The sequence below is a fragment of the Echiichthys vipera genome (genome assembly GCF_963691815.1).
Source record: "Echiichthys vipera genome assembly, chromosome: X".
Lineage (NCBI taxonomy): Eukaryota > Metazoa > Chordata > Actinopteri > Perciformes > Trachinidae > Echiichthys > Echiichthys vipera.
Genome location: NC_139825.1, coordinates 15,965,696 through 15,983,832, shown reverse-complemented (window position 1 = coordinate 15,983,832; position 18,137 = coordinate 15,965,696). Strand labels below are relative to the sequence as shown.

The 18,137-nt window shown below is 37.5% G+C and overlaps 2 protein-coding genes and 1 long non-coding RNA gene across 3 annotated transcripts; all 3 read right to left on the bottom strand.

Moving 5' to 3' along the window:
- Positions 1 to 203: 203 nt before the first annotated feature.
- Positions 204 to 8,323, bottom strand: tnnt2b (troponin T type 2b (cardiac)). The gene is made up of 11 exons (XM_083938488.1): positions 8,309 to 8,323; positions 5,747 to 5,770; positions 5,592 to 5,610; positions 5,447 to 5,510; positions 5,229 to 5,345; positions 5,011 to 5,088; positions 4,745 to 4,846; positions 3,811 to 3,920; positions 3,638 to 3,728; positions 3,286 to 3,326; positions 204 to 559 (listed from the first exon to the last, which is right to left on the bottom strand). Exons 5-11 carry the CDS (start codon positions 5,325 to 5,327, stop codon positions 520 to 522), a joined length of 561 nt encoding a protein of 186 aa, XP_083794614.1. The 5' UTR covers positions 5,328 to 5,345; positions 5,447 to 5,510; positions 5,592 to 5,610; positions 5,747 to 5,770; positions 8,309 to 8,323; the 3' UTR covers positions 204 to 519.
- A 14-nt stretch (positions 8,324 to 8,337) lies between these two features.
- Positions 8,338 to 8,888, bottom strand: LOC310965080. The gene is made up of 3 exons (XR_014593775.1): positions 8,848 to 8,888; positions 8,689 to 8,733; positions 8,338 to 8,574 (listed from the first exon to the last, which is right to left on the bottom strand). It is a non-coding gene; the product is annotated as an uncharacterized lncRNA (long non-coding RNA).
- Positions 8,889 to 14,208: 5,320 nt separating this feature from the next.
- tnni1b (troponin I type 1b (skeletal, slow)) lies at positions 14,209 to 16,057 on the bottom strand. The gene is made up of 5 exons (XM_083939842.1): positions 16,023 to 16,057; positions 15,805 to 15,936; positions 15,599 to 15,688; positions 14,718 to 14,894; positions 14,209 to 14,389 (listed from the first exon to the last, which is right to left on the bottom strand). Exons 1-5 carry the CDS (start codon positions 16,029 to 16,031, stop codon positions 14,285 to 14,287), a joined length of 513 nt encoding a protein of 170 aa, XP_083795968.1. The 5' UTR covers positions 16,032 to 16,057; the 3' UTR covers positions 14,209 to 14,284.
- Positions 16,058 to 18,137: the final 2,080 nt, after the last annotated feature.

The following is an 18,137-nucleotide window of genomic DNA, read 5'->3' as shown; positions in this document are numbered from 1 at the left end:
TGCTCACATGTGGTCATTTACATTTATAGACGACTGGTAATACTGTGGACAAACATCAAGTCTGCCTGTATTTGACAAAGACAATCTGACCTTTATAAAGAAGGTGGGGCTTTTTTATAATTACTGTAACGTTAGTGCTCATCTCAAGTTCCCACAAGTGACAGAACCAAAGGCTTCAAAGAAAGAGACATTACTTCTTGTTTGTTAAATAAAGAATTTTCTTTTATTAATCACAACCACAAATCCGTACACACAAGAACAAATTGATTAATCCCAACTTCACTTTTAGTACACTTCTGTCAAATCCACTGTTGTGTTGATTGATCAGTGTACTGATACTACACTGCTACTGTACATGCCTGCAGATGGGCTCAGCATGCACTTTGTTTCACAGATACCCTATTTAAGAGCACTTATAATTTAGTTTCTTGCATGTTCAAGTATTTAGAAAACATGTGGTTTATGTTACTCTCAGTAAACATCAGGGGTTGCCAGTTTCCCTCATGTTGACGTTAGATGTTACTTCCTCAGGCCACGCTTGGTTCTGCTGCCCTTTGAACTGAGAATAAAAAAAAAGTGAGAAGAGAACCGCCACATAAGTCAGCACACAACCTACCTAACCTGTAATGCAGGGGTGTCAAACTCAGGCCCATGGGCCAAATCTGGCCCGCGGTGTAATTATATTTGGCCCGCAAGATCAAATCAAGGTTCTGTGAGAGCTGGCCCGCGAGTATAAAGCACATACACATCTACTTTTCTATTGACAAACATGAGCATCCATGCTACCAGTCTCTTCGGACAAACTTAATCCACCCCTCCCCAAAAACGACCAAAAGAAAAATGGAGAACGATGGGAGGCAGATGATCTATTTCTGAAGGTAAAGAGCTGTTTGTCACCGTGGCTGTAATCAAAGAATAAAACATAAAAAACACCCAGACAAGAACAAGGACCTGCACTGAAAAGGTTCAACGTTACACATCTGGAGAGAAGGGAAACATGCACATTTGCAGTCTTTTTTTTTTTTTTTAAGTAAATATTGAGTTTGGGCCGCAACTTTGTCCCAGTTTTCAAATTTGGCCCACTGTGAATTTGAGTTTGACACCGCTTCTGTAATGCATATTGAACCTTGAATATTCCCCTCCATGGGAAACGCATCTGTGTCACATACTCTCACTGATCTTTGGATTCTAATGAAGTTCAAATTTTAATTTGTTCTTCTGATGTAAATAGCTCCCCACCTGCAGCTGCATTTGAAATTTAAATTATTTTAGGGAAATTCAGCTCAACATTGCACAGCACAAACATATTTTTTAACGCTCTTAAAGGTCCCATATTGTGCTCATTTGAGGTTATATTTTGGGTTTCTACTAGAACATATTTACATGCTTTAATGAAACAAAACATTATTTTTCTCATATTGTCTGTCTGAACAAACCTGTATTCACCCTTTGAATGAAATGCTCCGTTTCAATGCCTGTGTCTTTAAGCCCCTATCCAAAAAAAAAACAACCTGTCTGCTCTGATTGGTCAGTGTTTCTGGCTGTTCCACTTCTACACTCTCTGAAGTTTTAATAACTGTGTTTCATTCAAATCATTTTAGTGGCTCAAAAAGGTGAAATTATACTTAATTTCAAAAGGAAAAAAGTACAAATGAGAGAACCATAAACATGATTTTGTGTTTGTTATTATTTTATATCAATATAATCATCATGTGACTCCTTCCAGGGGTTCTGACCTATAGGTTGGGAACCACTGCTCTACAGAAAGCTGCTGCTGGCTTCATACTGTACTGAGAGCTTTTCATAGCTGCCTGCTGTTGTAAGGGGATTTGCTACCAAATAGTTGACTTCTATCTTTATCTGCTGTTGCTACCGAGCCTCCTGACCTCTGCAGCTTCTATATGAATACAAACATTTAGAAATAGTTTTTTAGGACTGTGACAAATTATGTGTTTTTATGGTTTGACTATATACGATTTCTGAAAATGACTTGAATATAAAAATCAAGGCACTATTTCAAAGGGATACTCGTTTTAAATGGTCAGTCATAGTTTTACAGTATTACTGGTTTGCAAATATGATGCCGTATTCTGCAGGAAAACTAACACTTTGGTTAGAGCCTCAGCCCTTCTTGTAGGACAGTCTTAGATTAGGAGGAAGGTTCCACATGATTTAGATGGCAGCAGAGCCCGTTCACTGTTTTATTATAAGCTACAGTAATACAGATGATATCACATAGCAGCTCTCAGCTGTTGTAAATCCATTATAACACCATCTCCTTCGAGTGCGTATATGTTGTTCAGATCCCCCAGCTTGCCCTTTATTAAAGCACTTATCATGTGCTCTTCCCTTTTTGTATTCCCGGTCCTATTTGGCTACTTGGGAAACTGTAGTCCTGCTGTCAGGCAGCTTGCACAAACAGCTGTAACTGATGCTGCTTCAAACAAATGGAGATCAGTGTAGCGAGACAAGCTGAGGGAAAGATGAAATAGGATGAGGTGGAAACTCGGAGGTCACTATAGGTGAAGGTTTACACCAGGGCTAGACATAGGGACAGGCATCAGGGGAATTAGAGTCTCGTTTTGCCACAACCAACTCCAGAGCTGGAGGGAATTATTGATTTTTGCTTACTTAAATATTAACTTCTGCCTTTTCTGATTTACTCCATGACTTTGCACATTGCATACATACCTGTTTTGATGAAAGATCTACACTGTTGTTTTTACATAACACCGAAACATTAATTGTCAGATTACTATGTTAGGAACAGAGGCAGTGGTGGATTGATGCATTGACACACTGTGTGAGACAGTGGCAAAGCAAATTACGTTTTTTGACTGTGGAAATGTGTGATTTAAAGAACACAGACAAACCTGCACAAAGAACATAAAGAAAATATGGTCTCATATATCACATTTTCATTATTAAGCTGATGTATAACTGCATATTATATAGCCTATTACAATACCAGGTGATGAAAAATGGCAACCATATTTTCAGTTTTTGCAACCAAAACTTGATGCCTTGATGCCAACCACACAATCACTTTTAAAAGTTAGTGTGATTATATAAAGTATGTGAACTTATTTACTTTCCACCACTGAAAATAGGTGATACTGTATATATAGAAGTAATATTGTGTCAGACTCGAGAGAAAATGCATTAATTTAAGACATCACTACTTCTGGCTTTCATACAGTTTCATTCGGTTGCCAGTGTGAGAAGGCACTGAATAAAAATATTATATGTGCACCGTGATGTGAGCATTCACCACACAATACTTACACTTTCTGATGATCACTGACCCTGTTTCTCAGCAAGTTGACCTGTGAAAAGATAATGTGATTAAAAGTTTATTAGTATAGGCTATTTGGTCAAAATGTAATCTAACTTTTTGAGTGTTTTTTTGAGAGTAAAACATTATTTAAACTGTAAACTGCAGACACAAGGTGTCTTTGGCAGAGTTCCACTTATAATAACTGAGAAACAGGTATATTGTGGGTATGTAAGTAGGCTGAATGTTCTCATAAATCATAGTGTTGTAATCGTTGTATTGTTTGGCCCTCGTCCCAGAACCAAAAAACAGGTTAGGGATGTGCACATGATGACCCTCATGATTTCGTGTACAATATCTCACCTCATACTTTTGCTTGGCTTGCTGATGTTGAAGATCAAATTTCTCTGACTCCAGCTGGCGCAACCATTCCCACAGTTCCTTGGCTTTTTCCCTGCGCCAGTAGAGACAAGAATGTGATTAATCATGGAGAGTTATCTCGAGTAAATTTGTGTTCCTGTGCTTTTTTTTTTTACCTGAGTTTGTCCTCTTTCATGTGATCAATATTTAACTCTTTGCGGCGTTCATTTAGGATCTTCTTCTTCTTTTCTCTTTCTGTTGGTTTTTTCCCGCCAGGTTGTGTCTGCTGCACAGAAAGCGAGCACATGTGGTGATGTGATGTGTATATACAGCATGCAAATGAGCCTCTGTCTAGCCTCTGTCTAGCCTCTGTCTAGCCTCTGTCTCAAAATCACATAGTAACATACTACTCATAACTTTGACATCAAATTGAGTATATACCCCGTCCAACTGAATAGTATGTGGATCTTAGATGCAAGAAATGCTAGTATGTATACTAGCAAGAATTTCTGAAAATGAGATGTGAGATTGATGGATATAGGCCAATTTAACTCCCCAAAATCCATTTAGTCTCTTCAGACTGTCCACTGGTGGATTGACGTGTATGCAGAATGTCATTAATACAGTTAAAACGCTGGAGCCCACATGTATAATGTATACTGTAGGCAACGGGACACAATTTGGGTGGTGGAAGCATCTGATTTCCGCTTGTAGTCCCAGTATTATTGACCAATCACGTTTGAGTAGGCTTTGTTTGCATGCAGGTCCATGTTGAGAGCAAACGAGAGATTAGCGAAAATACAATAATGGAACCCATCAACAATCGTCTATCGTCTTATAGAGATGCCGTCTCTCAACTCCAACTCCATTCTCGCGTCACAAGTTGTTAATCAGACCCCAAACAATTCCTGCCACTCGTAAAAGGAATTGGCCTAGATATTCACTGGCTACATCAGAAAGCCTGAAATATTAGCTATTTTCCCCAGAGGCTAACTTGTCATTAGACAGATAGCCAGTATGCTATACTATGCTATGTAGTATGCAGTATGTTAGTATGTGATTTCAAACATCCTACAGTATAACATTTTCAAAGATAAAGAAAATCTATACCTTGTATCCAGTAAAACTCAAGTTGGACAGAATCATCTTCTTCCTTGCATCTTCCTCTGCTTTCTTCTTTGCCTCTCCCTCTTCTTTTCTCGCTTTCTCTTCCTGGTGGAAAACATTATGGTATTTTAGGTCGGGGGTTGGCCTGGGCTAGGACAACCAAATATGACTTTGAAATATTTATACTTCCTAGACACCTTGCAGTGTTTAGGAACCTTTTGTATCTTATAGTTATGTTCTGTAAATGTTATTGGTCTTCATATACATACGGCTTGTTTGTTCTGCCGTTCCTTTTCTCTCTCTGCCCTTATCTTCATCTGCTCTGCTCTCTCTGACCTGCGTGCCTCCTAACGTAAGAAAGAAAATACACTTTACCAACAAAAAGCAAATCCTCTAAACTGAAAATGTGAGTAAAAGACAGCACTTTATTAAGGATTAAGAGACTAAACGTGATCTATTGCAGTAGAAGAGTGAGATAGGAACATACAATTCGATCTGTGAGGCTAACAAGCTCTTCTTCCTCCTTCTTACGCTTCTCAAAGTGAGCATCAATCAGAGTGTGGAGCTCATTCATGTCCTTCTCCATTCGTTTTCGATGAATGTCCTGAAATCAAAGCAAGAAGTCAAAATGTGTGTTTATCCCCTCAACAACAAAAAAAAAACAGCTTGCAGGTGTAACTTTGATCGGTCCTGAGAATAACTCACATCAAAGTCCACTTTTTCTCCATCTGGGATTTTGGGAGGTGCCAAGCCGGGCACAAAAGCAGGCCTGAGCAGGATGGAAACATCGTTTTATCTAAAATGTCTCTCACAGAAAAGTATGTTTTTTATATTTAAACTCTGTTCTTACTTTGACTTGGGTTTTTCCTCTTTTGTGTATCCATAAAAGACGAAAAGGAAAGTAAAATCTTTAGTTTGACATGCATGAAAAAACACCCACAGAGCAACATTTTCCTCCTGTTGCACACACATAGCCGTTGTACTTCCTAAATAACCTGACCATACCTCCTTCATTATCCTCTGCATCATCTGTTGAAAGATGAGAGGGTTAGTGCAAGGTCATTGAGAGAAGAGTTCACACTGACAAGTCGTGAAAGATAGCAATGATGAACAGGGTCATTTTGAACGAATATATGGTTTTAAAAAAGTTTAATTTAGGTGATTATTGTTGGCCACACTATTTTTAGATTTTTACATGAGAAAAAAAGCTTTCACTATTAGAGGGAGACACCTGAGACATAATCATCAATTGGTTTATTTGGAAATTCTGGGCTATTTTTCTTCCTTAACATGTCCTTCAGACTGGTCAAATGAAAACATCCAAAAATACACATTTTGGTGTTTATTTTTACAACACTTTGTGTATTTACATCTGTAGATTTATCTTAATTTCAACAAATGTTAGCTATAGAAAATGCCTCATTTGCATATTGAAACATGTCAAACTGAAGCTGAGGCAGTTTCATGGTGATATAGTACCATATATAAGGTAACATTTTTTACCCTAATCACCTGTCGTGTCTTGCAAAATATATGAATTGAACAATCCATATCTCAGGAGGCTGTTTTCTTAAAAAAAATATTTTTCCCTTTGAGTCAGATATCTTCACTTCAGCAGCACTTACATACACCAAAATGTCCAGTTTCATTCCTATCTATATTCTGGAGGTATTGTATATTTATTATATCATATATTATCATATTTTATTTCATAAAAACTACACAATAATAATGTACCCTATTCACTTGAAGTATCTCCCCTTAAGAAAAACATTTTTGCAGACTTTTTTTGGGTTAAGCAGGTTGTAAAGCAAATAAATCAAGTGTCTTTGACAAAAAATCATACACATAACTCCTGATGGTCTTGTATTTAGAGGAAATTGTCAATAATGATGGAGTTGGAGAGACGACTAAGGCAACATATTTTATAAATCACACTGCACAACTCAAAATGGAAATTTCATCAAAAAGTACCTTTTCTGCAGGTGTACGCAGGTACACAGATGGTATTAAAGATAGTATCACGGTATATTTCAAGACTTCTATATCATCACAATCTACTGGTGATTTGGACCATGAAGTGTGGGGCTAAATAAAATGCATTGTCATGAAACTAAAAACAATAATAAAAACAACTGTATTTCACAGCTCATGAATGTTTGAGAAACATGGTTTTCCTTGAACAGCGACAATATTTTGTAATGTACTAATAGTGTCATTAAACAGTGTGTTAGGGATAAAGTCAAATCTATTTACAGCTGGTATACAAGCAGATATTAGCATAAGCAATACTACCTTCTACCTCCTCCTCTTCCTCCTCCTCTGCTACTTCCTCCTCTACTAACTCTTCCTCCTCTTCCCCCTCTTCTGTGCAAAGCAAGCATGTAGAGTTAGCAAGCAAACAATGGGAAAATCTCATACAGCATTTAGATCCACATTATTTCTGAGTATTTTTGACAGTGCCTCCAAAACTTATATAAATATATATATATATATATATATATATATATATATATATATATATATATATTTATAATATAATATATTTTAATTCTACAGGGCATTTTCTTACATTTCTTACTTTTTCTTTTAATTTTTTCCTATATTCTAAAACCAGTCATTTAATTCGAACCTTTAATCAAGGAATGCTTTATCTCCCTAAATATGCAGTTATTGGCAGTGTAGGATATGTAGCTTCTTTTGAATGAAGCTGTTATATTTAGATATACCTTTGATTAGTTACGCTGTGCAGATAGAGACTTTACAATTACCATCACTGATTTTGCCAACAGCTTTCCCACAGTTACATTTAGCTTTTGAACTATTTGCAAAGTAATTGAAGTGCTGTGCTTTTTGTTCTCAACATTTCTCTCCTCAGTAAGCCTTTGTGGGAAAAAGTGACACCAGGCCATTAGTCAGAGTCTCTTTAGGTAACTCAACCTCTTTCCACTGCAAAGAAGGTAAGCCAACCTGCATTTAGAGGACTTCTAACAGGCATAAAAATCAAAGTGGGTATTGTGCTTGTGCCGCTGTCTTCCCCAAGGTCCTCTCTTGAGAACATAAGCTGACATACATTGCTCTCTCACAGCGACTCTGCTCCTCATGGAGGGAGGACAGGTGCTGCTTAGTTTCAGGGGCAACCAGTCGGTACAGTGGCCCACATGGACAGCTTCACAAAGGAGACAGAAATAGAGGTATGAGCCTTTATCTCTTTGATGGCAACCCATTGCACAATTGGAATTGAAAGGACAGCTCCACTGGGATGTTTATATACGATGAACTGTCTCCAGCTACAGGCAGAAATGACTGACTCAGAGGACAAAGGTCAACCTGGCAAAAGAGCACAAGCATAGCAGCTGCCGCTACAGTGGCACCAACACGCCAAAAATACAGTATGTGGTATTGTAAAGCCAGCAGCTTAGCAGAAGTAGTGTGTTAAGTAACTTTAAATACGAGGCTCAAGTTTGTAAGGTAGATTACAAAATAGCATAAAAAAATGTCAATCAGTCTCTTAAAGTTTAGGTTTTGAAAAATGTTCATGGATGTTGTTTGTATTAAAGTACATACCAACAATATCATCTTCTTCTTTACACAGTACACACAAAAAGAGGTAAAGAACAGAGGTCAGCTACGGCAACATGAACAGGGAAATAAAGGCATTTCTGATATACATGCAGTATTATCACAATATTCATGCATTTTTATCTTTCACATGAAGCAGTTGTGTATATCCAGCCAGCAAGCAGCTTTCTGAATCTGCAGCCTATCAACTACGCTTCAATTACATACTGTGAAGGCTCATCTTGAATGGACAAACTGACTTACGTTCTCCCCTGAAAGAAGAAAAAAACAAAAGAACACACCAATAATATTTTTGCTACAATTGATTCCATTCATCACTTTGTTACCATCACCCTCTATTCTGCAGAAATTATACTTTTACTCACTCGTACGTGGCGTCTTCTGGGTCTGACATGTTTAGGATGCAGCACCTGTACGATTAAGTCCAATTCAGAGGAGGACAGTAAATGAGGTGATATGCCAAATTGAACCCACATGTCTCCATTTACTATGTAAAAACACACAAGAAGAGCACACAGACTTACCTACAGTGTGATGTGCTTCAGACTGGGGCTCAATGGGGAATTGTATACTGTGCCCTTCTCTGTGGGCCATAAGCTTTTAAACCCAGAAGTGGATCACATGGCGGCGAGCTGCCCATGTCCACAATGGGTGGGCACATACCTGCAAACAGATGGTAGATGGCATTAACTAGAATGGGAAAACATGCATTCTCCATTGTCTATTTTTACACGGCAAAACCTCGAATGAACAGCTCAGGATTATTGCTCTCAAAAGGTTTCAGTAACTCAGGTCTGGCAGACAAAACGATGGTTAGAAATAATCCTTGTAAACCTCCTGTTGTGTGCAAATGCACAAAGGGATGGCTCAAGCTCATCTCGTTTACTTATAATGATTATGCAGGTTAATACCATATTTATCAAACAACTGCATCATAGCGACAGCAACAATTCTATCTGCTAAAGTAGATGTCATGCAATCATATCATTGAGCGTTATTCCCATAACAGGTTGCCAATGAAATAAAAAAACACTCCCTTCGCCTCACCTTTAATCTTTAATGTCTGTTCACACATGCAATAACGTTCTATCAACAACACCCTTCATGACCATGCCAAGTCTTTTGATACTCCCAACAGTGTGCACTGTCAGTAACGTATCTGACCCCCCGGTCGGGAATATGACTCATCAGATGTCTCTCGTGAGCCAAAATGTATTTCTGATTGAATGGAGTTCCCCCCCTCCACCTCAACTCTGGCTCTGTTTACAGATTGTTTGATGCTGTTTGGAAGTCTTCGGTGGTTAAAGTTCAAATCTCAAGTCACATCTCAAATCTTGTCATGGCTCAAGTCCTTGGGGGCTAATAAAAGCCAAGAACACATCAGTCAAGTCTTCAGGTTTCTATAAGGGCCACCACATGAAATGATAAAATATTTGAACATTAACCATTCAACATGTTATTAGTTTTTTTTTTACATGATTGAGAATGGCCAATACAAAAGGCCTCACAAAGAAATTAAATATTTAAGGTGTGTAGATATTTAGTTTCCTGTAACCCTACACATCTGTCACAGACTGTTCAGACTGCATCATGACACCATTAAAACATAAAATAAAATAAAAATAACAATAGAAATAAAAAAAGACATGTCTTGTTTCTAAAATGTATAACTTGAAGCAGTTTTGCTTAATGGATTATTTTCTGTACTTGCATGATACTCGCAATTTTTGAGTTGTATCTTCATGATTGAATGCACTTATAAGTTGCTTTGGATAAAAGCATCAGCTACGTAAATGAGTATAATGCACTTTTTTAACTCGAGGGATTCAGGTTTTCAAGTGAAGTCCTCAGAAATACTGTTGATATCTTTTATTATATTTACTCAGTCTCAAATAATTATAGAGCTCAATCCACCACTGTAAGGCAGTTGGCAATATCTCCAGTGTTAAGCCATGCATTGCTGCCAGTACATATTATATCATGTGGACTGTTTTGACTTGAATCTAATAAACAAAATTGAAGAGTGACATGGTTGAAAATCATCAAAGTTCTCCTTTAATTGTGACATCAAAAAGAAGGTCTCAGGAATCTTACAAATTTGGCATTTCTGTATTTGTTTTATTGTTATATTATTCATTTTCAGTAATAATTATTGTTGTAAGTCTGTATCTGTATTTAGTCTTTTAGTTTTTGTGTAATGTGTGCTTTTGTTTGGATGGTTTAATGCAGATATAATCTCCGAGCAGGCTCAGCGATGCCACAAAGCTAGCTGCGGGCACTGAGTAAGTACCATTTGTATACATTATGTTGTGTGATAAGACTATAATTACTATGATGTAAGTGTGATTCAAACCTGAGTCAGTTGTGTTTCGGGATAAACAACATTACTGCATTGAGATGAGCACACGTTGGAAGTACTATACTATGTTTCGCAAAATAAAACAATTTGCCAACACTTCTTTCTCTTGTATGACTCATAAATATGTAATCAGGGTGTTAAATACAGATATTAAAACTATTTTTGTGTTGCCTCTGGGGGGATTTAGGTATAAGAGAAATATAAGATAAAATATAATGCTTAATTGAATCTGGGGGAGAACTGAATATGTCATATTTCCTTGATCTGTTACATGTGATGGATGCAGTATACTTGTGTGTTTTGAAACTCCCACTTATAGATTCACCATCCAATAGATTTGAAATCCTGTTCAACCTATTATCCAATAAGGACTGCTCACCTGTTGTAGGCCAACTATAAATGTTTGGCTTGTCTTTGTTCTGTTTGACTCTGACGAAGACAGTCATGTTGAAAAATTGGTGTTTTTGCACCATTAAAGGCTTTGGTGTACTTTAGTCTAGTGATGAGAACACAGCTCTTTAATGATTTTTTTGAGGGGCGCAGATTACTATTTGTCTTTGAACATTGATCAGGAATTGTGCATGCACGCCTATCTGTGACGTATGTTGGATAAATGTGTCAATATAAGCGTGTTTAATGTGTTTTCAGTGTGCAGCTGTCTTTGCATCCTGCAGCTTGCTGCGGCTGTTGTTACTTTCACAGCTCAGGCTGCTCTCATGCACTGTACATAAAACAACAAAGAGTAATGCACAATAATTTGTGTGTTTTTCCACATGTTTATTTTGTGTGCATTTCACATTTTTGTTACTGAAGAAAGCAATACACTGTAAGTCATGTGTATTTCAGGTTTTAAAAGCAGGGGATGTAAGACGGCAAATCTCTAGATAAGGACACAGGTGGATGGGTCCCCAAACACAAGACTTTCACCCGGGTGAGCGGAGATTGTTTCCTGTTGCTGTTCAATTTTCTAATCCTAATCAAGTCATTTGATGCCTAACCTAACTGTCACCTTTTGTATAGTAGGATAAAACCGCTTACATAATCAACACCAAAAGCAACCATCGCAGGTCCACTTCCGTTCACCTTTTTTGTGCAGAACTTTTCACACAATATCCTGTGAACCTACTGATGAGAATATGTTGTACAGCTACAGGAGGAGATTAGTCCCACAATAGCAAAAAAAGAAGTCCCACAATGCCAAAGCTGTTCAAAATAACCGTTTTGTTCACAAAAGTCAAATCACTACTCCCGTCCATCTTCTCCCTTTTAACACATAAATGTTTGTTTACTCTATTAAGCCTGGGATTTTTGAATGCAAATATTCAACTAATTGTCTCTGTGTTTGTTGTGTGTTTTCAATGAAGACTGACTCACAAACGTAGCTATCAAATCCATATGCTCACTGCACATGAACATAAAAATACTCAACAGAGAAATCATTCATAATTTCATAAGCAGCAGGGGCAGATAGTCAGCCTAATCCCTTAATAAAAAATCTCAATGAAAGAAGTTTGTGTTACTTTATAAATGTCAGTTAAGTCACATGCAACAAAATCAAAAGTGTTGGGAAGTCAGACAATCACAGTATTAAATCAATTTCCTTTGATTGATTACACTTTCTCTTCTTGTATTGTTTTAAACCCCATCCTTCTGGCGCCTGAGTCGACTAAAACAAACAACAGAAAGCACTTAGGCCTCATTCTGGTTAACCCTGAAGGGCACCAGTCCTGACATGGATCTGTTATGAATGTGCTCTTTTTAATGAGCAGTGCATTTAGCTGGTCATAAACAATACTTAGATCTGTGTTTTATCTTCACTTGATGCTGGTTGTAAAATCTGTCACTATCTCAGTAAACTGGCTCTAAGCGGATACTGACACCTTGTGGTGAAATTGAAAACTGAAGAGGATGAAGAGCATCAGCCTGTACTTTCTCACTGATCTATATGTCAGAATTATTAAATCAAAAGTCTGAATAATTATTAGAATCAATTATAATATTACAAGTTAGAGCCAAACAGCAAAAGAAAGTTATTGTCAGATATTTTATTTACAAGCAAATACATACCAAACCGTTGCTCGTCACAGATTTTTCTTTGTACATTCAATATTTATTTGGTTTTAGACCTTTGAATGCAAAAATATGCTTTGCTTTTTTGCTACTTCTTCTTCATCATCATATGGTCTGTGATTTCATTACGATACGACTCCATTGAGAGACAATAAAGGATCATATTGAATCATCGCCTTGCTCGACATACACATGATATCCAGGATTTTGATTCCTCGTCGAGATGCCGAGGTAACACTGGTTCACTTCACCAGGCTTCAACACACAGTCTATGGATTACACCAGGCGGCACCTGCCCCTCGCATCATGGGGAAAAGATATCGCCACCTGATCGCCACCGGGTAAATAAGCCTACTGTTTGTGCTAGCTAGCATATGTTTAGTGACTTTCCTTAATTTCTGCACGTGTGCTACTGTCCATCTACTTTATCGCATTGTGCATTGATTTGTACTGGCTAAGCCTTCGGTTTGGTTCATGCATGTTGAGTTTCCTTGCTGTTTATTGAAGTGATAGTGAGTTATGACGTCAGTGGTTGCTGTTAGGTGCTGTATTTTCTTGAAAACTGGGTCTCCGCCCTGCATATTAGTCTACTGATTTTAGTTTGAGCAGCTACCGAATTATCTGACTACATGTTTTTAAATAAAGAAGAAGCAGTTTCTTCTCACTTTTGGACTAAAAATAAAAATCCACTGACAATAGGGGAGACTGGGGTTGGTTGTCACACTTGTTATTCTAGCATGCATTTTCTCATGCCAGAGTATCATTTCTCTGTGTTAAAAAATTATTAATTTTTTTAACACAGACACCAAATAAGTTTTGAAATTAATACCCATCTCTATAATACTCATTAAGGCCCTTTGTAGGCTATTTGTCTGGTTAAAATAATGAATGTGAACCTTATTATTATCTGTAATGAGAGGTAACATGAAGGGGAAAATTCACTTTTATTAAAGCCATAACAATTCATTATGAATAAAGCATGACATGTGACAATCAACCCCTAGAGCAGTGAGACAGCCATCCCCACCTGACCTCTTGACAAAGGTTTTATGCTAGCTACCACATGTCTTTAGCTAGCAACTGAAAAGGAAACTCAAATGAAAAGCAATCACTTGAGTAATTTTAAAAATTACTCAGACCCATTAAAATAACAAAATTTCTCCTCAGCTCAATGTTTTTTGTATGTTCCACAAAATGAGGCTGACATACAACAAATGTTCGATATCGCCATGATGAAATAAACGATGTGTGAATGCAGCTTTTTCCTTCTTTCAATATTCAAATATTCAAAGAATGTAGTACAACCAAACAGACACAAAAAGAGAGACTGCATATGCCGTGTTTATTTACGTGATAGTGAAACAAAACAGAAAATTTACTGAACATAAAACACCAAAAGATTCTCTGTGACCCTATGAACCGCTTATGCATTTAAATTTGGTGCTGCATTCTGTGTATTCTTCACTGAAGTTTACAAGTGATGGTGTGTGATTTAAGATGGAAGCCAGTTGTTCCTTTTTAATAACAACTGTTTACTGGTTTTGACCCTTTGCTGCATCAAACATCTTCTTACGGCCCTCCATCCCCGACATGGCTTCCACATTCTTTCTCCAGTCGCTCACTTCGACCGTCTTCTCCTACACAAAGAGAAACAGACTTTTTGACTGGTGCGTCTCTTCAGCCAGAGCGTCCCTATGAAACGCACACTCTTGGGATATAGGAATCCTTGTTATACATAATATGACCCTCACACCAGCGTTATTAATGTTGTTTTGGGAAGCTTAGAAGGTTCATTAATCAGTTCCTCTCTCAGCCACCCTTGATATGGACAGCAGCCAAAGACTTGAAGCGCAAATGTGCTATAAATTATCACCATGGAAAACATCTCTGCCAAAGTTGCACATTGTGTGCCATCTGAATAAATCAGGATTGTTTCTTGGCCAAAAATGTTTTTCTGAAACCCACCTTTTCTGTGTCCTCCTTCTTGACTGATTTAAGATTAGCTCGCAGATCCAAAGAGACCTTGTGTTTTGAGCCCAGTAGGGAGCGCAGGATGGCATCAGCAGAGACCCTCACCCTTCTCAGGCTGGGTCTCTTAAACTTCCCTCGCAGGTCCAGCACCTTGATGTTGAGGTCTTTGATCTGTGGAGAAAGTCGAAACGAGGTTATTCTAGGTCATCAATCTAGGAATCAAGTGTGGACATGTTCCAAAGTTTCTCTTTCACTATTGCAGCACACAATAGGACGAGATACACTTACTGTAAATACTTGGTTTGGTTTAATAAAGTGGGTGGCAGGAGGCAGGACATGATGTACATTACACCAGGGTCAAGTATCCAGTTCATAATTTGATCAGAAACAACCGAGTGTCTTGTTGGATTTTTCAATGTTGGTCCCAACAGAAGTTCCTGGATTTAGCTGTCTCAGTTGTTGGACTTTTTTGTTTCTTTGTGTAATCATCCTTCTTCAGATGTTTCTTTTCTTACTGTTTCACATGAGCTGCATGATAACGTCATGAAAACACTCACTCACTTGCTGTGAATTCTCCAGACAATGAGCTGCTCTCACACATGGGCTCAATCAGACATTACACAGACTTATTAGGGTTTTGTATTTGTATTTGCAAGGGACCCCAGTTAAGATCATGTCAGGTTTGCAGTGCATGTGTGAAAGAAGCTACACAGTGACGGCTATTCAGGTGTCTGTATATTGACATAAAGCTAAACTTTCTTAGTGTTTTATAAAAAAGTACATGTTGGACCAAAGCGTGACACAGCTTTGAGATATGCTTCTATTTTTATATTGTAGTTGGTCACTGTTGTCTTTATTAACTGGTGCTCAGTTACCTCTCTGGTGTTGTGCAGAACTTTGGCTTCAATATCATACCGCTCCTCATCCACCACGTCTATTTTGGTGTGCAGCTCTTCACATAATTTCTAAAAAGAAAATAATAGCAAGTGGATGTTAAGTTTGAAATAACTTAGATATTTAGCATCTTTTAGAGGTTCAGTTTGCAAATATGAACATCTCTGAGGTAAATGGGAAAGTCTACCTGTAGCTCTGCTAAGGACATGCCACTGGTCTGTATAGGAGGAGATTTTTCCTCCAGGTACTTTGCCTTCTGTTCTTCTTTTTCTTCCAACTCCTGCTCCAGGTCCTCCTTGGCCCTTGCAACCATCAAGCTCTGAAATACCACACATTAAATATTTCTTTTGTTTGTAGATTGTTGCTGTGAAGATACAGTTTGTACAATGTGGACTGAGGACTCACCTTCAGCATGAGCTTGCGAGAGGCTGAGATTTTAGATTTCTGAAAAAAAAAAATAGTTTGACATTTTCGTGGGCCAGCAATAATCTTAATACCTAGTACCTAATACTTAGTACCTGAATTATTAGATTTCTTAGTAAGTAGTCGCTTCCTACCTCTGGTCTGTGGGTAGAACATAAAGAAAGGTCAGAAATGTAGCATCAGCATGCAATAGCAGATAGAAAAATTATATTATATTCCATGACGTGGTTCTATTAGAGCCCGACCGATATAGGATTTTGAAATGGATACTAATTTTAGAGGTTAAAAATTCTCCGATATAGTGATATTTTTGAGCTAGAATGAAAATAAATAAAATTTTCTATGTAGATTCTGCATCGATAAGACTTTGCAAAGGTATTCGGAGGGGTGCTCTCCTAAATAAATAACTCTACTAAAGAATATTTAACATTATTATACATTATACATACAATGGATTTAATTGGCAACCAATTCTCGAAATTAAAAAAAAAAAATAAATTAAATGGAATAAACATCATGTTCAGTATCAGTCAATTGTTGACTATTTAGAATATATACAATAATTGGCTATGATACCATTTCTAAATCATCCCAAGCATTGTTTTTTTGCATTATTTGTGAAAAAGGTTTAATATATAAAAAACTTATACCCTGATATCAATACTGATATGTCAATATACTGACGTGTCTGTGATAGGCTGATATATCAGTCTGGCTCTAGTTTCTTTAGATAAGCCCAATTTGCAGTATGAAACTGATACTCTGATTTGAAAATGGAAACAATAACAGAAACACAATCCACTTACGCTTTCTCAGGCATCTTGGCTATTTCAGTTTCCCCTAGAAGACAAAAATAAAAACCTTTTGCCTCTGAAGTGCACAACAGTGGGGACCAGTTGTGTCAAGTGCCCCAGTGGGTTTTAACTATGGTTTCCCTTTTAGCTCCACTGTACATACTTCCCATCACTGTCGACGTATAGTGTTACAAGAATGGAAATATACAGTATATTGATCTTTTAAAGTTGTTACTCCATTGCTTTTCTCTAACAATGACTTTTTTTAAATATATATACATATATATATATATATATATATATATTATTAGATGACTTGTCTTTACTCATGGCTGAGCTGTTCTGTTTTTGTTTTTCTTTTGTCTTACTTGTAGAAAGGCCTACTGGACAAACTCACCAGTCACCTCTCAGTGCTGCTGATAGCACATCATCTGCCAGAAAGCAGAGTGATGGCAGACAAGGAGAAGCATGCAAGGCCACAGTGTGGCTGCTATTCCAGACAGATGACATTTCCTCTTTCACCCCCACTTTCCCTCTGATAAAGACATAGACAGGCGAGTCCCTAATTCTCAGAACAGTATCGACCCAAACTTTTTAAAGAATTTCCAGCTGACTTTACCCAGGCCCATTGATAAGTGTTTTAAAGATGAAAAAGGATTAACAACTTTTATGTTCTACAGAGCATTGATTAATCTTTTTTTTATAATTTTGACGAATCTTGATTTATCATTTGGGCTTGAAGATATATTATAAATTGTTTTGTCTGACCAGCGTAAGATAATGAAAAGCAGAATATCCTCACAAATGCTGAAATTATGAAATGATGACAGAAAAAGGCTACTGTTTACTACAAATATATATATTTTTAGTTTTATTTTTCATCTTATATGATAGTGAACTGATTATCTGTGGGATTTGGACTGTCGGTCAGACAAAAACAAGACATTTTAAGACGTCACCAGGAGCTTCTGGGATTAATTGGGGGGTTAATTGATGAAGCATAGCAGAGATTTTTGGCCTTACCTTTCTGTGTTGATGCTGTGGATGCAGAGAGACACAAAGTGATAGAGAGAAGACGCACCCAAATATTTATCTCCTGCTCCCCTTTGTCCCTCCTCTCTATCACAAGGAGACTTAAATAGAAACACACACACACACACACACACACACGCGCACACACACAGGGGGGGGTCTCAGGATAGCAGTGATTGTGATACCTGTGTTGTCAGGTCCCAGTCACTTTATTTTAATGTGTGTAAACTTTTCTTCAACTTCAGCAGTTTTCTGTCAGTTGTTAATCTGT